The sequence below is a fragment of the Carlito syrichta genome, unplaced genomic scaffold (genome assembly GCF_000164805.1).
Source record: "Carlito syrichta isolate Samal-C Ts95f unplaced genomic scaffold, Tarsius_syrichta-2.0.1 Scaffold307264, whole genome shotgun sequence".
Taxonomy (NCBI): Eukaryota; Metazoa; Chordata; class Mammalia; order Primates; family Tarsiidae; genus Carlito; species Carlito syrichta.
In genome coordinates this window covers 178,184-201,199 of record NW_007251360.1, presented here as the reverse complement: position 1 = coordinate 201,199, position 23,016 = coordinate 178,184, and the positions used below count along the sequence as shown (strand labels likewise).

General features: G+C 42.0%; 1 protein-coding gene across 1 annotated transcript in view; it reads right to left on the bottom strand.

Annotated features, from left to right (window-relative positions):
- Positions 1 to 1,220: 1,220 nt before the first annotated feature.
- AR (androgen receptor) overlaps positions 1,221 to 23,016 on the bottom strand; it is a 173,875-nt gene continuing 152,079 nt past the window's right edge. Inside the window, exons 4-8 of the mRNA XM_008064301.1 lie at positions 8,450 to 8,737; positions 7,726 to 7,870; positions 3,569 to 3,699; positions 2,536 to 2,693; positions 1,221 to 1,807 (exon numbers count right to left, since the gene is read on the bottom strand). Of these exons, the coding sequence (XP_008062492.1) occupies positions 1,652 to 1,807; positions 2,536 to 2,693; positions 3,569 to 3,699; positions 7,726 to 7,870; positions 8,450 to 8,737 (878 nt within the window). The 3' untranslated portion in view covers positions 1,221 to 1,651. The remainder of the gene's footprint in view (positions 1,808 to 2,535; positions 2,694 to 3,568; positions 3,700 to 7,725; positions 7,871 to 8,449; positions 8,738 to 23,016) is intronic.

Here is a 23,016-nt window from a genome sequence, read left to right as displayed (position 1 = left end):
AAGACTAATTGGGTAGTCAGAGTCTCCTTTTAGTTCCTTCTTTCTTCATCCCAGACTTCTGCAGGTAAATATTCTGGGTGGCAAGGAGAGCATTTGCAGGGTTTCTGGTTCTAGCTCCTTCATTCTTCCTACCCTGGTAATTGAGTTTTCTCTTCAACCCTGATCTGGGCAACCCTTTTAGCTGCTCTAAAGAAGGAAGTCAACATTTTCCCACTTGATAGAAGAGTATTGTCTCTGGGGGACAAGGGCAAGACGCCCAGCTTGTCCGATCCCTTTGATGCCTTCTTTCCAGTTTATCTAAAGGCTTCAGCGATCTGACAGTTGGTAAGAAGTTGAGACTAAGAGCATCTGGAGATAGATGTCAGGGCTGCTGGCCCGCTAGCCTTCTTGGTGGTGAGGGCTCTTAGCAGAAAATCTGTGAAAATGCCCAAAGAAGTAAACAAGCCTTCACCACTGTGGCTGAAATGCAGTGTGGTAAAGTTTACCCACAAAACACTGAAGGGAGAGTGGAAGAAGCTTGTGGCCACATGGAGTCTGGCAGAAGGTAAGGAGTCTTTTAAAGGTGGGGAAAAGGTAGTGGCAGTGAAAGTTCAACTACTCAGAGTTCCAAGCAGGAGAATAGCCAAGCCATCATCTCCTCCTCTAATTCCGGCTGCAAGCCTCTCCTGGATCCAAATGGGGCCTTCCAAAGGGTCAGCTATCTCCTTTTCTTCTTCTCACTGGTCTGACTCTTCAGTGGAAGTGGCCAAGTGTTGGCTCAAGAGAACATTCGGTTCAAAGCTCTTAGAAAAGCTATTGAAAGTCAGTTTGAGGGTGGAGGCAAAGGGTGAGAGAGAAAAAGGTTTGGGGATGAGGCATTCACATGCAGAGAAATTTTCAACTAGAAGCACATTTCCATTAAAATGAATTGCACTACAGTTGAGCAGTCTAGCCCCCAGGGGCCAGGGCTGTGGGCAGGGACTGATGATCCATCTGCTCTCCTTGTCCTATCCTCTCTCTGTCCCTTCCTCCCAGCTCAGCTCTGGGGTCACCCTGCCCTCTAATGGCAATAGCCATTGGCAAAAAATAAGGTCTCCCCAGGAGAGAGGGGATGAAAAAAGCAGTGACTCCCCATGGACCTGAAATTTTCACCTTCTTCTAGTCACTGCTGGCCTCTTTGGAGATTTCTGTTTGTCTATTTTATTTATTTATTTATTTTTAGGAAAAAAAAACCCCAGCAAGCTTTTTTGTTTTGTTTTTTCCTCAGATACTCTTAGCTCTCTAAACTTCCCGAGGCATAAGGTAAGTAAACGTTTGTGTGGCTGGCACACAGCGCAGTGCTATAAACAAGCACAACTTGACACTGGGCCACATGAGGATCACCACAGATTTAAAGACATACAACACCATTGGAAACACAGATAGGAGCCACGATGGGGAGCAGAGTCTCAAGGTGCCATGGAAGGATCAGATAGGGAGGGAAGAAGAAAAAGAAAGGAGGAAAAGAGAAAAGCCCAAGCAAATATTAACTCAGGAACATGTTCATGACAGATTGTACATCAATAGAGGAAATTCCCCAAGGCACTGCAGAGGAGTAGTGCAGAGTTATAACAGGCAGAAGACATCTGAAAAGGGGAGTGGATGGGGTAGGAAAATGGGGGCTTCTAATGCTTCACTGCGTGTGGAAATAGATAGGCTTGACTTTCCCAGAAAGAATCTTGGGGACTTGCACAGAGATAATCTCTGCCATCATTTCCGGAAAGTCCACGCTCACCATGTGGGACTTGATTAGCAGGTCAAAAGTGAACTGATGCAGCTCTCTTGCAATCTGCAGGGAACAAAGAGAGAAAAAACAAGGTTGACAAGGCAATGGCTTCTGCCAGACTCTGTCTTCACCTCTGAGTTTCCATCTTTTAGCATTCTGTTTTCTGATTCCCCTTTCCTTCCCTGTCCTTAGTCCTCTTGAGGTTGTGTGTGTGTGTGTGGAGGGGGGAGGTAGCGAGAGCAACACACACACAGACAGAGAGAGAAAGAGAGATTAACTCCAAGGAGTCACTGAGGGCTTCCAAGAGATGTCTTGTACCATTGCAAGCTGTCTGACTAATGACTGGGTGTTTCTCTTTCCCAGCACACACACACACACACACACACACACACACACACACACACACACACACAGAGAGAGAGAGAGAGAGAGAGAGAGAGAGAGAGAGAGAGAGAGAAAGAGAGACTGAGACTCATGCACATGACTCAAGAAAGAGGAGAAAAACATCCAGGTCTGTTTTGTCTGCCTAGAGAATTCATCTGCTCTAAACTCCTTCCCTGAGTCCCAACTGCTCTGTTCTCAACTCCTCCACCCCTTTCATAACATCCAGCTAGGACACTGTGACCCATGTTCTTTTCTTCACCACTGCATTTTCTTCCTGGACCGTTCTCAAAGCCAGAGGGGAATGGAAGCACCTCCCATCAGGTGGTGCCAGACCCTAGAGGAGCATATTGTCACTTGGCTCTATCAGGCAGCTTTCCCCGATAAAGCACCCTCCATCATTTGCTTACAGGCTGCACAGAATCCAGAAGCTTGGTGAGCTGGTAGAAGCGCCTTGAGCAGGATGTGGGATTTTTTCTTTTGCATGCAATGATACGATCGAGTTCCTTGATGTAGTTCATTCGAAGTTCGTCAAAGAATTTTTGGTTTTTCAGCCCGTCCACTGGAACTGATGTGGGATGAAGATCAAATTAGGGAAGGAAATCGTGCCCATGAAGGAGCATTAGACAAAGTACCAAGTTTTCTAACCACAAACTTGACCCCCAACCCCACAGGGAACCATATATTTGGCTTTCTGTCAGTTTTGTGCCTGGGACCTTCAGTCTGCCAGGAAGATCTCAGGGGAAATGATAGTTGGACCCCATCTGAAGAGAGTCAAGTAAATCAAATTTATTGAACTTTTCCTTTTTCTAGTCTTCTCAGGTACCCATTTCTTAGGACCAAAGCTTTTATACCGTTCACAGTCCAGTTCTGATTTACACAATTAAAACACACGGCTTTGAATATCAAATTTTGCCTTTTACCTTCACAGAGGCTGACAACACTCTGCATAGAAGAAATACTAAAGAAAATTTCTCTGGTTGCCAAAAACAAAACAAAACAAAAACAACTCTGTTTGAATTACTTACATAGACCTCCCCCTGTTCACATAAAAGAAAATTCCTTCCAGGAGGCAGTTACTCCTGCTCTATCTACTGCCCTGCAAGAAATACAAGGTGGGCCAGGCCTGTTTCTATAGTAAAAACTGTAGAAAAATTCAGAGACTTGCTGCAACCAGTCAAAAAGGTCTTGTCTCAAAGAGAGACTGGGGCAGGTGGGGAATCTAATAGAGGCTGAATTCTAGCAAATAAATTGGTCTCTAGTTATGAAACTGGTCCTTGTTAGGAAAAACAATGCTGAGGGAGAGTGGAGTGGGGATGGGAGTCAGGGAAGAAGGGAAATATCCAGGAGCTGGTTTCTCCCTGATGACTTTTTAATGGCAAAAGTGGTCCCCTCTGAGCCTCTTTGTCCACAGGGGCATTCCCTGTACCTCTAGGCACTTACTAATGCTGAAGAGTAGCAGTGCTTTCATGCACAGGAATTCCTGGGGGGTGATCTGGAGCCATCCAAACTCTTGAGAGAGGTGTCTCATTCGGACACATTGGCTGTACATTCGGGACTTGTGCATGCGGTACCTGGGAAGAAGACACATAGAAGAAAAGGAATGAGGGAGGCTTATAACAAGCCCAGAGGGAAAGTCTCTGGTTGCTCTCCTTCATCAGGTTCTCCAGGAAGACCTTGCTGTTATTTCAGTGACAAGGAACAAGGTTGTTCTTTTTTCTAAAATTCTGACGTCCTGATAACTACTCATCCTCCCTGGCCAGGATATGGATTAACATGGAATTTCCAGGTCTCCATACCCCTTCTGTTTCCTAAGACAAGGACAGGAAAACCTTACCAAATGAACACAATGGGGCAGGCACATGGTCTCCACGACTACAGTTCTAATATCCCAGACACAGTTAGAGCCAGAATCTGCCTCCCAGGTAGCCCAACATGGAAACTTTCTAGGAGAGAGGCCCCAGCAAACAGCTTAAGCACAGTGCTTGACACATTGTAAGTGCTCAATAAATGACATGTACAAAGGTATCATGATGATACTCTTTACCATTCTACAGATGACACTTGAGACTCAGAGAAGTTCAGTAATTTTCTCAGGACACTGGGATTCACAAGTGAGCCCAAGTATTTGGTCACCCTTTACATCCCTGCCTCTGACTTGGGATACTATACATTTAATCATTTCTTTAAAAACTCCAAAGGAAGGAGATCCCACATTGTTCTTTTAAAATGAGCTCCAATGCTTTTTAAATTTGCCATGGGGTATTTTTGAGTGTTTAACTTAAATATTCCCTGCTGAAGATGAGTCTGTTCCTTCATATGCTGGCTGTTCCTTATCACAGTTTGGGGATTATAAACACATGTGAGCTGCTTTTATTATAGTGACTTGTGAACAGATCATCACATTATCACCAAAAATTATATGGGGAAGTGGCCAAAGCTTGTACAACTTCTCAGGCTGCAGTAACCTTTTGATTCCATGGTTGGCCATGGCTTGTCTCAAGAGAAGACACAGCATCCTCCTGTTGATAGGCCTTCTGGCTTTCAGCACTTCAGAAATCGTGTGTGTGCATGCACATGCGAGTAAAACAGAAATTGATTGTATAGTACGCAGAGAAAGGAAATGGTATTTGACACACACTTAAGTGTGACAAAGACCTCACCACTTAAGATGAAGCCTAAGGGCTGTGGTTTGACATTTTGGTCCTCAACCCACTAGCTTAGTCCACAGGATAAGGAGGTCTGGTATTGTCTGGGTAGAAACTCAGCACCTTATCTCAGAGAGATCTTGGCTAGCCTGGAAAAAGAGGGAAGGCTGTAGAATTATTCAACTCAGGAGAAAGCCCAACTAGAAAGAGGAAGTGTTTAGATAGTATCACGAGTCAATTGACTAGAACAATGTTGCTCCAAGCTCTTTTACTCTAAATAATTTTTGAGTAAGATCTGTTGAACCTGGGGCCGGACCCTGCTCCTGTCTCCACTGCACTTCCCTGCTTCTGTTAATGACAACACTGCAGTCTTTTTACCATTGAAATCATAATTCTTGCATGGAGGATTCGTATAACACTGCTTCAGGCACCAGGAACAGAGAAGGTAAGGAATGGAGAGGAGAGTAGGGGGAAAAAGTAAGGGAAGGAATTCAGAGGGAAAAAAAAAGCAAGAGGCAGGGAGAAAGGGCAAAAAGACTAGGGAGAGAGTTGAAGGAAGAAAAGGGAGAAAAGAGTAAAAGATAGAGAAGGAGGGGCAGGAATAGAATTCAGGAGGAGAACAGGATAGGTGAAATACGAGAAAGTAAATAAGAGGGGAGAAGAAGATTGAAACATTAACCACAGTGCCTGACATATAGTAAGTGCTCAATAAATGACATGTCGGAAGTGCTGTTATGATACTCTTCACCATTTTACAGATGAGATTTTAGGCTAAGAGAAATTCAGTAATTTGTTCAAGGTCACAGTTATGGTTCAAGCCCATTATCATCACAACATGTGCTCTCCACACAGAGGGAAGGAAAGAAAAAAACAGAACTGATGACAGTGTTTGGTGTCAGAGAGCCTAAACTCTGGCCCAGTCTGGACAAGTCCTTATCTCTCTCTTTGGGTCTCAGTTTCCCCATTAGCACCTTGAAGAGGCTGGCAAGGATTAGTGGCTCTCAACTGGAGAGGACTGCCTCCCCAGTGAATAGTTTAAGTATGGAGGGGACAGTTTGGGCTGTTAGAGTGACTGGAATCCTATTTAGTATTCACTGGGTAAGTGCCAGGAATGCTAAACATATTCCAATATGCAGGAACATCTTGCACAATGAAAAAATTATTTCTCCAAAAATGTCAATAGTATCCATGTTGAGAAACAATGGACTAGATGTTTGTAGGGACCCCGAGGGCTCTAACATAGTGGGTTCCTACAAGAGGGATGGGGTCCTGTCGTTTCAGGGGCTCTGGTACTTAGTGAGTCTAGGTCTCTCACCTTGTGACGCCTTTTAATTAGATGGAGGGGACTGGGCCAAGAAGCTGATGTGGGGTGCCACATGTTTACTCAGAGACAGAGAAGGAAATGAGAATTTAGAGAATAACCAATTATCACCTTGCAAAGATCCAAAGGTTTCAGGGCTCTAGGGAAGGTGGAGCAGGTGCTCATGAAGTGGATTCAATCATTCAAGGGCAGCAGGGGTTTGGGAATGGGAGATGAATAGTTAGTGGGGGGTTCAATATCTGCCCCAGAAGATGGCATTATAGGCAACTCTTTGGAAATCTGGAAACCATAAAGCATGTCGTGCCAAAGTTCAGTAGTTATTCTTAGCTTCTGGCTACCAGACCAGCTGGGTTGGGAGAGGGCAGCTGGGGACACTCACTCTTCTCCCTTGCATGGCATTGCTACACTGGAAGGAACCACTGACCTGTAGATTTTATTTTAAGATTCTTCTGGGTTAGAGCACTGAAGCTGGGGTGGGGGAGGTCAATTCCTGCCCTGATTAAAAGAATTCTCTGTGGTGAGACCAGCTCAAGGTCCTTAGGAAGATTTTTCTGGCCAGCTCCATTCACAATACCATCAAGGGACCTCAAACAGTAGACATGAAGATTATCACTACTAGAAAATGGTCATTAAGAAAGAGATTAAAAAAAAATTTCTTGCCTACTATGAAACAGACATTCTACATTCATCAGTTCCCATTTAGTTATCATTTGAAGGTCCTGTTATTACTAACAGATGAGGAACCGAGGGTCAGGAAAGTTAAGGGTCTTGCCAAAAGACAATGATGCAGAAAACAGAGAACTGAGATTTTAGTGGAGAAAAATGCAATTAAAAAATCTGAGCCCTTTGGTAAATTCATGAAAGACTATAAATAGAGCTGGTGGCAGGACAGGGGTTAATTAAACCTGTTTAAGAGAAGGGAAATGTCAGGACCAAGGTCACATAGCCAGAGATTGGTAGAGCTGCTCCTTCCCATCAGTTACCACCATGAGGCAGGAGAAGAGAAGAGCAGTGAGTGACGGAGATGTACATTTGAATTTTGTCTCCAACATTCACCAGCTCTGTGACTTTGGGTGGTTCATTTTATTTTGCTGAGCCTGACTTTCCCTACCGATAACAAACAGGATGATCTAGAAAAAGGGGAGATCAGGTCACCTTGAAGATTCCATGATATAGGGCTTAGAAATTATCCAGCACAGTCCTGACACAAACTAGTTGCTCAAAAAATGGTGACTAACAGTAGTCCTTGGTGGCAGGAAAAGGACCAAAGGAACTTCATCTCTCACAACTAGTCTCTCTGCCCTTTTCATATGTTGCTCACAGTGAAGTGGAGAGGCCTTTACATGAAGTTCTGAAATAAACTACAAAGCAGGTCAGGAACATGACCGATATACCAGGATTGGGTCTTGGATGGGAAAGAGATGGCCTCAGCACCACTCCCCTTGCTTCCCACCAGTTGAACTTCCAGCCCAGGCAAAGCCACTTCAGACTGGGTTGGCTGGATGGGGCCTCCACTGACATACATCTAGGTCAAATGAGCTAACCTTTGCTGTCACCCTGTCACCATCACTACCAACCAAATCCAGCTAGGCTGCTGTATTTAAGTGAGTTCTGGGCTCAGCAGTGCTTACTCATTGAAAACCAGGTCAGGGGCGAAGTACAGCATCCTGGAGTTGACGTTGGTGAAGGACCGCCAGCCCATGGCGAACACCATGAGCCCCATCCAGGAGTACTGAATAATTGCCATCTGGTCGTCCACATGCAAGTTGCGGAAGCCTGGAAAAGAAGGGGCAGAGGCAGTGGTCAGTGCGGACACTGATGGGCTGAGCTACATTTGGGTCTCTGCTGGACAGCCCCTGAGGAGCCCCAGGGAACATCAATGCTGGTCACTAAAAGGTGAGGGGGAAAGAACAAACTATATGGTGGGGGTAATGCTCCTTGCCTTTCCTACTTCACTGAACTGCTTAAATGAGATAATAATGGAGGCAAAAACGGTATTGTCTGTTGGAAGAGAGGAATAATCTAACACTGACAATAAGTGAACTTCTTTCTAAGCACTTTACTTATATTACTCCATTTAGTTCTTACAACAATGATTAAAGTAGGTACTATTCTTCAGTCCATTCTGGGAAGCAGTAAAAGTGAGTCAGAGAGAGGTTAAAAAACTTGTCCAAGACCATGAGCTAGTAACTGGCAGACCAAGTTCCAAAGCCAAGCTGTCAGACTCCAAAGTTCATGCTGTTGATCACTCCACCTTTCTGAAGATGTAGTGTAAGAATCATTTCTCTCACCTGAACAGCATTTTTCACTTCACAAAACTCCCTTCTCCCATGCCCCTACTTTCCTTTTTCTTACCAGGCAAGGCCTTGGCCCACTTGACTACATGTACAAGCTGTCTCTCGCCTAGTTCATTGAGGCTAGACAGCAAGGCGGCAAAGGAGTCTGGCTGGTTGTTGTCGTGTCCAGCACACACCACGCCTGGTTCAATGGCTTCCAGGACATTCAGAAAGATAGGCTGACACTCATAGCCTTCAATGTGTGACACTGTCAGCTTCTGAGTTGGCTCCTCAGTGGGGCTGCTGGCACTGGAAGTCTCCCCCTCCTCCTGTAGCTTCAGATTACCAAGTTTCTTCAGCTTCCGAGCTATTGGGAAGGAAGAGAAACTTGAATTTATCATCAGTGGTCAAAAACACACAGAACATCTACCCTGTTAGAGAAGCTAACTGCCTAAGCTAAGAAAATTGATATTCATTTTCCCTAGTCACAGACTCTAAATTCCTTAAGGACAAGTGCTCATTCAACACTGGTTGAATGAATAATTCATCATCCTAAATCCTTGTTAAGCCTAAACTCATATCTTTCTTTCTCCTCTGATCCCTGTGCCAGATCAACCTCTGCCTGAATGCAGCCTTCACTATTCATACCTGGGACCTTCAATTAACCCATTTACAAATACATTCATGATTCATTCATTCATTTAACATACTTCCATTGTTAAGCCTTTGCTTCCAGGTGACAGAAAGGACACAGGCCCTGGCCTGGTCTGTTAGAGGAGAAATAAATGCCCATAAACAAGTCTAGAAAATTTCAGACTGGTAAATGCTACAATGGAGGCATCAATAAAAGAGGAAAACAATAATTTCTCTGCATAGGTGAGTTTAGAAAATGCTTCACATAGAAGGTGTCATATGACCTAGAGTTTGAAGATTGCTGAGGATTTCATCAGGCAGAGATGAATGGAAAGGGCATAAGCAAAAGTAATGAGGAGTGTTTGAAGGAACAATTAGAGACCAGTGTGAATGAAGTGTATATTGCATATATAGGGAAAGTGGCAGTTTATGAGGTTGAAAACAAAGATGGGACTTGATTTGAAAGGAGCATGTATATCACATTAAGAAGTTTGGACTTAATCTTATAGGTGACAGACAAACACTGAATGTTGTAAATCAAGAGAATAATGTACATGCATCTATGTCTAACATGTCTAGCAGATTGCTAGGCAAAGAGACTGGAAAGGCAGACCTAATAAAGAAGGACTGGACTTGTTCTTTGGGTCTCTAGGGGTACCAGAGAGTAGCCAGACACTCATATCACTGGAAATGATAAGAAATTATATGCACAATAATTAAGAATTCAAACATCATATAGAAATGGGGTTTTAAAAAATGGTCTTGAAGGTTCCTTTTATTCTCAGACCACCGAATTCTATCATCCCAATTTGGGCCCAATGACTAAGAATATTCTGATGTTTCATTTCTTATGGAACACTACAAACAACCTCAAATGCTATCAGAATTACACCCATAGTTGAACATGCACTGTAAAATACATATTGATTTTCTCCTTTTCAGCAAAGGGGAGAGGAGAGGTGAAGGGCTGAAATCCCCAATAGTATCCAAAATATGAGAGAATGTCTCTGCCTCTGCCATCTCTCTGCAAAACTGAAACCATGCTAGGAGGCAGCCATTAGAATGAATGAGAGAAATAATATTATTTAAAACAACCACAACAATCCACAACTCAAACCTTAAGAACCATCCTCCCCACATGCTCACATACACACAATTTAGAGTTCCTTAGGCATCCTGATGTTTATTTTGTGTTATTTTTCCAAGCATTTATATTGACAGAAGTATAAATAATTGAAAAGGTCATAACTCTGAGGTCTGGCATAGGCAGTTGCACCGGGGTAGACCATAAACCACTTTATCTCTAATCCCTTTAAAATAATCATAATAAATTAAAACCAAGAGAGAAGTTGATTGCTCGATTTAAATGGATAAATACAACTAAGCCTACTGCTTATCTGTTTCTGGCTCCTGCAGAAAAAGCTATATAGCTGCAACTGACTTTCAGTCAAATTAGAAAAATAAGTACTACAACACAAACACCAATAATAGTGTCACTTAGTAAATCATCACAAGAATGGGTCACATGTTTGGATCAACAACTAGGGTAGAGAAGAGGAAAATGGTAAGGTAGGTGTTGCAAGAGGAACGCAAGAGGAACGCAGAGAAGAACTCGGGAAAATAACAAGAAATCATGGAAAACCAACTCTGAGTGCAAGATGACCTTGTTCAACAATCATTTCTACAGGGCTTGGGCACAGCCAGTAACAAGGAGATATGCACATCCATTGCCAACTCCCACCTCCCACCAAGGGCACAAGTCAGAAAGTATGGTCTGAGCCAAGCCCCATCTTCTCCTAGAACTAGAGGACTGGCCCCCAAAATGTCTTGTCATCTGGTGAACCCATTGCAAACATGAGTTCTTGGGCACAGCTACACAGACTAACGATTCCTACAGGATCTGCTCCCCTGCTGCAGTTTCCACAGTAAGACCTCATTTCCCCATCACTGGCATTTTCTGGCTTTGAGCTCAGGAGTTGCCAGACCATTTAGTCCTTCTTCCATCCTGGGAGAAGACAGACCTCTAATTAGTCAAATGCCTGAGGGAACTAAGAAAAAAAAGGGTAACTACTATTTTTTTCAGGGTCTTCTGTGTACCTCACGTCATGAAAACATTGCATTATTTCATTCCATTATCCTTGTTTTGCAAATGAGTAAACTGAGGTAACACAGCTATCAACAAAGATAACTCAATATGAACCTGGTCAGCTGACTACAATGTTTTTTTTTTTTTTTTTTTTTGAGGGTGGGTGGGGAGGAGTTAAGTAGGGCTTTATTTACATGCATATGGTCAGATGTATTGCATTCTGCATCCAAATTCACACTTTGCAACACTTCATATAGGTTTACACTTTTAGAACTTAATCACATCCATATTGGTGTTATTTCTTCTGTAATGTTCTCTCTACTACTTCATGATGCCTCCCCAAGGAATCTGAAGTCTGAATCCTACTCCTAGCCTACAAGCAGAGTTGAGGTGTGGAGCTGGGGTTAAATCCTCCTTGTCTCCTATCTTCACCCTTGACTCCAAACTTCAGTAGCTAGCATCAAATCTGGAAGGGAAGAGACACAAAACTATGAGAACATCCCAGTCATTTGTCCAAACTGAAACTGATTTGGTACACTATAGTGGTTTAAAGAATCACAGCATGACAAAATAAGAAGAGTTCTTAGAAATAATCTTATCCAGGGGTGACAGGTTCAAATACCTTCAGGGTCTATACAGGTAATACTGTGTGTGTGTGTGTGTGTGTGTGTGTGTGTGTGTGTGTATAAGAGAATGGCTGTCATTCTGGTCAACTGGAATGAATACCTTACTGCCTTCCTAACTCTGTTTTATCTCAGTATGTACCTCTCTGTGCTCCTTCTAGACCTGTACTGCCCAATACACTAGCCATTAGCCATATGTGGCTATATAAATTATATTTAATAATTGAAAACATTAAAAATATAATCCCTTAGTTTCGCTAGTCACATTTCCAGTGTTCAAAAGCCACACGTAGCTAGTGGTTGCATTACTGGACCACTAATAGATATACGGATAGACATAACAGGTATAGAAGATTCCCATCATCTCAGAAAGCTCTATCAAATAGTGCTATGAATATAGACTGTTCTCTGGGGAAACTGTTCTGTTTGCAATACCCTACTAAAGATATTGATAAAGAAGAAATGAATTCAAATGAATGATATACAAATAAATCCTTGGGCTTTTTCAAAAGGTGGAAGGACATACAGAGCCATTGGTGATGGTGCAATTAGTGAGATATAATTTGTCACCTCAACTTTCTGACTAATGACAGACTCAAATCTCTGTGAGATGGACCTAAGCAAATTCATTATAAGCAAAATCAATATGTGCAGAGACTGTGGGAACAACCCATCAAGATGAAACGATTCCCCTTTGTCTGCATAGTGCCAATGAGAATTTGGTATTTTTACATTCTCCTCCCCTAGATCTGTGTGGCATCTGTTTGAGGAAGAGAAGCTTCATTCTCACTTGCTTCTAGGATCTGAGTAGTGTGCTGTCCCTTTGGCTATAGTGGCCCTAGCCGCACCAGGTGTTCTGGTCTCTCTGCCTGAAGAGGGTGTCTGTGCTGAATGTAATTGAAATCAGATTCCACTCATTCTACTAGGGGATCCTCTGTTCTGTCTCTGCAGCAGAGGCCAGCATGTTGCTAGACGACTTAGAATCCTAGACAATGAAGCTTGCTAGTCTCAGCTGTTATTCAATGCTCAAGGCCTTGTTTTCTTCCATGAAGGCCACCCCGTGCCCCTCCTGCCCCCTGCACCTGAGCCGAGAGTCAAATCTAATTCTTTCATGTGAGATACAGGCCAGTCAGCCACTGTGTCAAGGCAGAGACTCATTGACTTACATAAATTGAGTGATGAAGAAAGAAGAAAGGAGGCATTAAAGGTGGATAGATCTAGTGGTGCGTGAGTTGCTTGGCACCCCTTCCCTGTCTTTTAGTTTTGGGTCAGAGCATTGCAACAAGAAAAGGCCATTGGCAAGGGGCTTCCCCATCCCTACCTTTCCCATTCCTACCTGCTCTTTGGAGGATTGGAGCACCTGGCCTAATACGATGTCTGGATCCTATGGATACTCAATTTTCAGCCCTGGGTCATTAGGTCCCTCTGGGGGCTGTCTCTAAAGCACCAGAGACATATTTTTCAAATTAAGTTCCATCGTGCATTCCTAAGTAGGAAAAGATGTGATTAATCTGTAATTTCTTTAGTCTTTATGAATTTTAGGCACTGTTCGAGCCTCATCCCTTGCCACTCCAAGATATAGGCTTTCTCACCCATGAGTAAGGGAGAGGTGAAGGTGAAGTGAAGTTTTCGAAGTCTTAGGAAGTTTGAATCTCTCTGCCTCAGATTAAGAATATTTCTTTTCCCCCGAATTTACCATGGAATTTGGAACATAAAGGAAACATCTTCTCTGGCAGACTGACTTCTAAGGTTGTCCCCAGGATTCCAAGGTCCTGGGGTACACACACACCTCCTTCCAGTTATTCAGTCAAGCACTAATGTAGAGGTTGTTCTGAAAAAACTAGACAAATGTAATTAGGGTCCCAATTCAGTCAAATGTTCAGAGTGTCACTATTCATGGGCCTGATCTAATCAGGTGAGCCCTTAATAGTGACTGGAATTTTTCTGGAAAGATATTCACAGAGTGAGAAGGATTCAACACAAGGAAGAAACACTGTGCTGGCTTTGAAGATGTTGGGGTTTATATGGCAAAGAAAGACGGCAGCCTCTAGGAGCTGAGAATGACCCTTGGCTGGTAGCCAGAGAGGAAACGAGAACTTTAAGTCCTACAACCTCAAAGAACTGAATCCCGCCATAATCACATGAGCTTGGAAGAGAAACTTGAGCTCCAGATTAGAACACAGCCTGGTCAATATCTCAGTTCCATCTTTGTGAGACCCTGAATTGAGAATCTAGTCATGCTGTGCCAAACTTCTGACTTATAAAACTGTGAGTTGATAAATGGGTGTTGTTTGAAGTTGTTAAAATCTGTGGTAATATGTTATGCAGCAATAGAAAACAAATACACTTTCTGTACAGAAGGTTGTGTAGGGCAAAAGAATAGGCTCTGAAGTCAGACAATCTTGCATTGAAATTCCAGCTGTGTCAATTATTAGCTTAATAACCTTGAGCCCTTTGTTTAGCTTTTCTGAGATTCAGTTTCTTCATTTATAAAATGAAGTTGCTGCCACTCATCTCTTAGGACACTTCTGAGAACTAAATGCAAGAATGCTTGGTATATAATGAACACTCCAAAATGGTTTCTTCACTCTCCATCCATTCCTAAAGTGTAAAGAGTGAATGGCTTGCAGGTGGTCTAAACCAGGTATGGGGAAGGGCAAAAAGCAGGATTGATAGGGAACCAGATACAACAGGGAAAGCAAGGGTGACACTGTATGAAAGGAAAAACAATAACAGAGTTTCTTCAGCACATGACTGTCTAGAAAACTAAATTCAGATCTAAAATGTAATTCCAAATACTAAGTAAACATAAAGGTATGTTTGGTGCAGGGCTGCAAATTATTTGTGAAATTAGACTAGGCTGTACTTATGTGAATGCATGTGAGTATGTGTGTGTATAGTGCTTATATATTATAATGCTTAAATCTAGTGGCCATGAAATCAAATACCTTCAAAAGTCAGGCAGATATATAAATGAGTAAAAGGGTCTGGTAAACACAAATAGAGAGGGCTAGGAACAGTGGTAGTGATTGATGCCCTGCCTAGGGGCAATCTATGTCAATTTTCTAAACAAACACTGTGCTAGACAAACAGAATTCTGCAGGTAAATTTTGGCCTGCAAAATTTTTTTGGGGGGAAGCTAGTTTGTGGTCTCTGGCTTAAATCATGTCAGCCATCTTTCCACATACTACGATGAAAGCCAGGAGTCTCACTGTATGTCATTAGGATTAGAAGGTCAAAGAAATATTGGATTAGGAGCCAGGGGAACTCACTGTGGGAATCTCAGGGATGTCTTTCCCTCTCTACCTTTTAGTTTCTTTACATATGTATAAAGGGCAGTAGTTAAGAGCAAGAATTCCAGAGTTAGACTGTTTCATTTATAACTCTGGCTTTATTGCTGACTAACTATATGACTTTGGGCAAGATTTAGCCTCTTTGTACCTCAGTTAACTGATCTTTAAAATGGGGATAAAGCTATCACTTGATTCATAAGGTTGTTACTAGGAATATAGACACTGTGGTGGTGTCTGACAGTAGAAGGCAGAGTCTATACCGCCAGAAAGACTCTTCAAGGCTGAAGCATAGTGAAAAGTGTACTGAAATCTGAACTCCAGATGGCAGAATGCAATAATAACACTGAGGTCTTAAAATGCTATTCACAATAAAGGACTTATTATTGGTGATCATCTGATCTGACTACTGCATAAGGCTGTTTTTTGGAAAAAAGGAGATGAACATGGTAAAAGTGCTCTGTACCTTGTGAAAGTGTAAGCCAATGGGCAGGCTCTGACTTTTCCCAAGACTAGATCTCTAGCTAGAAAACAGTCTGAAAGACTGCCTATGGTGGCAAACTACGAAAAGTATGGCCTTCTATCTTGGGCAAGCACCCCACCTCCTTTCAATCGAAGAATAAGCAACGCTTTATTCTATACCTACAATTTGGACTCTGTGACAGATTTTGTTTGAAGAAAATGTTCCATTTCTAATAATAATAATAATAATAATAATAATAATAGTTTGAAGGCCATGGACCTTGTCTATCCCTTTCTCTCCCCTCCAAACCAATTCTTAAAGATTGGGAAACTGAAGGCCAGAGATAAGTTGTGTCCAAGGTCATAGAGCTAGACAGTGGCAGAGCAAGAGCTAAAACCAGGTATCCTAACTTCTAGGGTGGTGGTATTCTTTGCATTTCATCAGGCTAAGTAGCATGTTTCTGGAGAGAAGAATCAATGGTGTGAGTTACAGACGTGTGGGGAAGAGCTAGGACAGCGACCAGAGGCGGGGTGCACAGCCAGTCCTTGGCAGGCATGGAGTGAGAGATTAGCAGGGGGTGCAATCAAGTGGGATTAATAAATGCATGCCAAATTCCCTCAGGCAAGAAGGCTTCCTGAATCTTCCCCCCACGCCCCCATCCTCCTTTCAGTCCCAATCTGGGTCAGAGGACTAGCCAGGGAAAAGAATATTACATTTTATCTTTCAAGGTTTGTGTTGGACTATTTAGTCTAATGGTTTTTAGTTCATGGAGGAGTAAACATAATTAATAATAGAATGATATGCAATGCTACACATCCTTGCCAAAGCACAGGATAGATCAGAAATTATTTCCAAGTCTCCTCTTTCTGACTACTGAGCCAGAAGAAAGGGGCTCACTGTCCAGATGCTATCCTGAGTGGGGGGCAAAAGGTTTTACCAAAAACTTGCTCATGTAAAATTGCAGAGCCTGGAAAAGCTTTCGAATAGCAGGTTTTTCCACTGGAAAAAGTAACTGCATGAATTTAGAGCATACATGCTTTTACAATTACATTTAAACTGACATTAAAAACAAATGTGAAACAGTCCAAGCTGAACAGGTCAGCATGACCTGGAAAGCAAACAAGAGGGAAAAAAAAAGAAAAAAGAAAAAAAGCCCAATGTTAACAGCATTAATTCTGTCAGTCTGTTGTAAATAAGAAAATACCGTTGGCGTATTAATGGCTTTATTAAAGGAAAATTTCACAAGCAGAAATATGCAACATTCAAGCAAATAGAAAGCAGTTAAAAATAAGCCATATTAGCCTTTCAATCCACATTAGGAAACTTCTTGTTGACCTGGAGATTAAAATTCTGCCAGAGGAGGGGAAAACTCCCCTCCTGAAGTTCTTCCTGGCTTCACAGATTCCACCTCTCCAGTAGAAAGAAACTGGTTTCAATATGGAGGCTCCAGGGCAGAGAGAAGGAGCATGATATTAAAAATTCTAAGTTCCTCTTCTTTAGCATCAATGCAATGTTTGAGGTTGGCTTGGGAGAAGAGCAAGGTCTCACACGTGACAGAGGCAAACATATGATGTGAGAGAGTAGTGGGGGAGTGTGGGTGTACTAAGGGTAGAAGTAAAGAGAGAAGGTCTGGGATCCACTTTTCTCCATCATCCGAGCTTCAATAGAAAACAAGAGAAATAGGCATTGGTTCTCAGATTTTGCCTTCTTCCTCCTTATAAAAGGCTCAAGTGTGTGTGAGCTCCTGAAAACAGTCACCTTGACTTTAGGAACATAGAGAGGAGAACTGTCTGATTCTAATTTCCTGGTGTGTTTGAAGAGGAGTTGGCTGGATTCTTCTCTAGGAAAAGCAGAAATCTGGTTCTTGCTTACAGAACTTTTGTGGATCAGCTACTACTTTCAGCTGAGTGATGGGCCCTGAGGCTAAGATCTAGGTTTTTGGCAGGGGTTGGGAAGAATGGAACCTAAGGGGAAACCCTAGGAATTTTCTAATAAACAAGTAAAGATGGCCTCAAGAGCCTCAGACAGACACATGGTTTCTTGTCCAAGATAGCACCATAAGTCCCATCAGCAAAGTTTCCTTTTGGTGGCACACCATGGAAAGCAAGTGACCAAGCCAAAGCGTCACTGAATTTGCCTAAGTCAGTGCCTCACCACCCTCACATATGATCAAGAACAATCAAGAAGCACTCTATCAATGCTAAGCCACATTACAGGAAACAATACTCATTATGCTCAAAACTACATGAATGATAACGGCTGCGACTTCTAGAGCTAGTTCCCCAACATTCCTGTGAGGAAAGGACACTATCGATTCCATTGAAGGGAGTCAGCAACCAAGAGACTCCAATGTCAGCATCTGTATTCAGGAGCAAAAGCCAAAGCACCTAAACTTCAGACTCCGTTTTTCCGAGCTATTCATTAGAGTCCTCTAGAGCTCATGTTCTGAATGAGGCAGACTAGTTTTTCTTCAGTGTTTGGTCATTTTAAGATGCTTGCAATTATCAACCTGGACTTTTTCTAATATGTAGTAAAAACATTGTTGAGTGTAGCATCTTAAAGGTGGACTTTTGCCTAGCAGGAATCAGATGCCTAAGTCAGGTCCTCTGAAATAGATGGCAGCATGTAAAATTTGGTACAGGGGGTGGTGGCCATTTTATTTAATTTAATTTATTTATTTATTTTTGAGTTGGAGTCTCATTCTGTCACCCAGACTGGAGTGCAGTGGCCGCTCCTGGCCACCACAGCCTCGACCTGCTGGGCTCCGGTGATCCTTCCGCCTCAGCCTTCCAAGTACCCGGAATTACAGGCGCGCGCTACCACGTCCGGCTCATTTTGGTTTATTGTAGAGATGAGGTCTCGCTGCCCAGGCGGGTCTCAAACCCCGTGGGCTCAGGCAATCCACTCACCTCAGCCTCCCAAAGGCGCGGGATTACAGGCTGAGCCACTGAGCCCGGCTGGTGGCCATTTTAAACTGGGGATTTCCTTTTCTCTTTTCCTATTTACTTGTAAGACAGAGATGAGGTGGGGAAATGGAAAATTGTTTACTTGGAGTTGTTTCTACCTTTCTGCTTTATTAACAAATATATGAAAGAGCTTACGTGTGTGTGTGTGTGTGTGTGTGTGTGTGTGTGTGTGTGTGTGTGTGTGTGTGTACGTGTACCTCTTTGCACACAGTGGTCAAGAATTATGGGGTGGGGGGAGAGGATGTGGGGAAATTGAAGGGAGATAGAATTGAACAGTTTCATCACAGCCATTCAGAGACCAACAAAGACTCCTTATTGGGGTCTTCTAAATTTCTTGTAGCAGCCAAACAATCCCATAATACTTCAAGCATTATTGCTCAGATTGAAGATGGAAATGCTTTGAAATTTAATGTCTCTGTGCCTAACAGCTCACTATTCAAAGCTTCCATGCCTCATTTTCCAGCCCAGGAAGAGTCATTAGTCTCTTTTGGTTTCACTGTAGCTATCATGACACCTCACTGTGCAGGCTTAGGCTGGTAACCTTTCATCTTGGTCAAGATCCATATTTTCTTCTTAGTTCCAAATGCCAGACCAAGCTTTCTGCAGGTGTTTGGTGCTTACATGTTTTGAATTGCTCACTGTTAGAAAGCTAAACTGTCTCTCAACAACCAATTTTCACATCAGCCGCAGTAGCATTGGTCCAACAGGGTATTAAGCAGGGGAAAAGAAAATACTTCTATGCCTGGGTTAAGAGATCTAAAAAGTATAGCAAGGATTAACTGAACTAAGGAGGATGGAATCTGATTCTGAAAGAGGCGATCCAGTTTACTTCCTAGATATCTGTTGTCATGGAGATATTATTAATAACAGACAATCTGAAAGCTCTACTATTTTCTGAATGGCTGTGTATTTTCCCCCTTAGTTCTACTTCTTAATAACATGATCTCAAAAGATGTACAAAAGTCTTTAATAAAGCAGTTTGTAAACTGTTTATGTATGAGTTCAGTACAATAAGAAGATATTTAAAATTTTTGTGATCTTAAGGAATACATCCTACAATTTGAAACAACAGGTGGCACTCATTAAATAAAAAATGAAATGTTTTCAAACAAACAGGTTATCGGCAAAAATTAAGCTATTTTTCTTGAATTGTTATATTTAGAAAATACTTGCCTTTGTACAAATGGCCTATTGTGTGCCATGTACGCATAGTTTTCTGCTTACTACCTTCAGAAAATACTGCCTATGACATCATTTTACTCTCTCAAGAGCAACTGAGGGATTTTGGAGCACTCACAGTAAAAGTAAACAACAATACAGCCTTTCTACTTAAAAACTCAAGGATTTTAAGTAGAAATTTTACAAGGAGGTACTCATGCAAGTATCAGACGTGGGGTATCATCAATTTTGATGATTAGAAAAAAATTACTTGTCCCTAACTAACCATAGTTCTCTAAAAGCAGGCACTCTGAGACATATTACAACATATATGTGCTATCCCATATTATTTGGTTTGGAGGACTAAGAGAATTTCTGGTCTCTCCATATAAAAGTTCTCTTAAGAACTACAGTTAGAGAGACATATACCTGTTTTCCTTCAAAGTATCACCAAATAGGTTTGTAACCAACTGGGGAATGGCGATTTGGGCCATTAAGAGCAGATTTCGAGGGTTGATTCAAGGGTAATTCAGAGACCAAAGGACCAAGGAGCAAGAAGCAAAAGCCACACTGCAGAGAAAGAATAGGCCCTAGTGGTGCCTGGGAAGAAAGAAAACAAAGACCAATTATCACCCAAAAAAGAAGAGGTGGAGGGTACAGCGATATTTACTGTGTGCTTACTATGTACCAGTTTCCTTACATACTTACAGCAATGCTATAAAAGGAAGAGCTTATTATTCCCACACTGTAGCTGGAGAAACTGAGGCTCAAAGATATCTAATGATTTGCTCAAGGTCATCAAGCTAGCAAGTGGCAGAACCAGGACTAGAAACAAGGCCTGTCTATATCTGAGTCTACCATAACGATTTCCATTATACCACAGAACCTTTTAAAACAGAAACTAACCAAACAGCAACAAAAAACCTCCTTTGAGATTCTAAGTGCTGAGTCATACACTGTGCATGCTAATGGCAAAATTTATAGGGTAATTCTGCTTCTCTGTGCCTGCCTCAGTTATGCAGATCTGTTGAAGCACTCAGGTATCTGAGAATTGTGTGTGGGAAGCAGCACTTCTCAGAACTGAGACTTATTGCTTGCATCTCTGGCCTGAAGACCTTTAAGGTTCTAGTCTAGAGAGTCAAAGGAGAAGGGAGGAAATCTTAGTAACTGAGTTCCACATTAATTCTTTATGATTCTCTGCTGCCTGCCGAGCAGTAGGTAGAGGGGTGGTTTCTACTCGTCTGTGATTTCTAGGCCTCTTACTTTAGCAGTGAGATTACGTGGTAGCACCTCAATGAAGTTTTGAGTAGATGTCAGAATGCTGGTCAGACAGTATACAAAAGAACCATTAAAAAGAGCAGAATGTCTAGATATCCAAAACATTTAGTGATCATTCTGTGTGATCCTAGAAGTCATTATATTTCTTAGAAATAACTTGCCTAGCATGGTCTTTAGGTCAATAATATGTACTTGCGACCATTAGACGACCTGGCCAATAATAATGCTTTTGCCTAGAATACTTTTGTATCCTATCCTTTGTGTATGACAATAATGCTACAGACCCAACATGGTTTACTTCAGTGATGGCCTGGGCTAGGGGTATTGTCTGTCTACAGGGTAGAGTTTTTATAAACTATACCTAAGTTTTCTGAAGTGTATTCCAGAGAACAGTTTTGTGCTATGTGAAAAAAGGGGTTCTGTGGTTGAACTAACTATGGGAATTGTGAGTTACAAAGTAACTCAGGTTACTTTATTGCAGCATTCACCAAGACCTGAAATATGCTAGCATGCACTGTAAATCTTCTTTAGCAGGACCATCATATGCAGATTTCCCTCATTTATTTTTACTATAGAAATCATTTTTTCATGGAGCGTGTCATGGAACTAGTTTCCTTAGAATCGACACCAGTAAACACTGCTTTAGACCAAGGAAACTGGTTTCTGGTATGAGGGTAGATTCCTTATACAAGATAATTTCCTGGATCGAAACCCATGCTTCTTTATGTACATGTTCAGTACCTTGAGGTAGCAACCCAAACAGAAGCAGCTAGCCCCAGGAACTAATCCCATGTGTTTAGCAAAATCTTATGCTAGAAATTTCCTCTAACTGGCATACTATTACCTTTCTAACATTTAAGCTCTTCCCAATACAACATTCAATTTGCCACCAATTTTTTAAAAAAACACAATCATTTTTGTTCCAGATGTTCAACTGTCTGAAGTCCAATCTTCTTAGCATAATAACCAAGTTTGTTTTTAATGTGATTTTTAGCTTGCTTTCCCCATTTCCCCATCCCTGGCCATGTCAAACTATTTGTTGTTCCTCAAACCCTCAGTGCATTTTGTTCATGTCTCTGTGTCTTTATTCAAACCATGCCCTTTGCCTTAGATGTCCTTTTCCTTCCATCTCACTACCACACTTCTTCCAGTGGTCCCCTGTAAGGTAAAGGCATATTTATTATTACTGTCTCCCCTTGTTTAACTTTTTGAGAACAGGGATCATATCTTATTTAACTCTGCTTCTCCCAAAAGCCTACCAGAGTATCTGGCACATAGTTGTCACGCAATAAATATTTGCTATTAGATAAATATATGAACAAGTGCATGAAAAAAATTAGCTTCTTGGCTGGCTGGAAAAGTGGATGGCTGGATAGATGAATTAATACATGCTGTGAAGAACCATGCCATGAATAGTATTTTAGCATTGTAATCACTCTCTAGCATCTGGGCTGTGGGGTCCAGAGGTGGCAATGCTGGGCTGCTCATGGAGAATAGAGAAACAGCTGGCATCAGGACTGTCTTCAACACTGAAAACTGCAAGGATGTCCATAATGTCCATGATGACATCAGACCGTGACCAGGAGCTCCCTGAGTCATCCTCCCAACTAGAGAATTCATAGAGGTTGTTAAAACCTGTAGATTTGTTAAGTTATGATTCTCAGATGCAGACTTCAGTTTCCTATTAGGAAAAACTTTTCAACTATGCTAAAGAAACCTGTGAAGAAAATGCTGAACACCTCAGATTCTCATACACGCTGAGGCTCTGTGTTCCTTCTTTACTTCTGCAGTTTGGCTGCTACCTGAAATTCCTGAAAGACTTACAAGTTTCCGTGGTCCAAAAGAAGAAAGAGTCAACTGAAGCCAATGCCATTTACTAAAAGTGAGAAAAGTTGCAAAACACAAAAATAATGTTTGGGGAAGAATAGGAAGGAAAGTGGAAAAGAGGGAAGAGTTGGGGAGAAGATAGCAGGAAGGGTAATTTTATCTTTCTCATTAAATCTTGAAAACTACGAGCATACCCTTGGAAAATTCAGAGAACAGTGAGAGACTGCAGTGCATTTATTCTAATCAGGGGCACTGAGAAACCCACAGGTAATCCACTAGAAGGAAGGTTTTTATCTGGACAGCTATATTTGTAAGTGTTTTC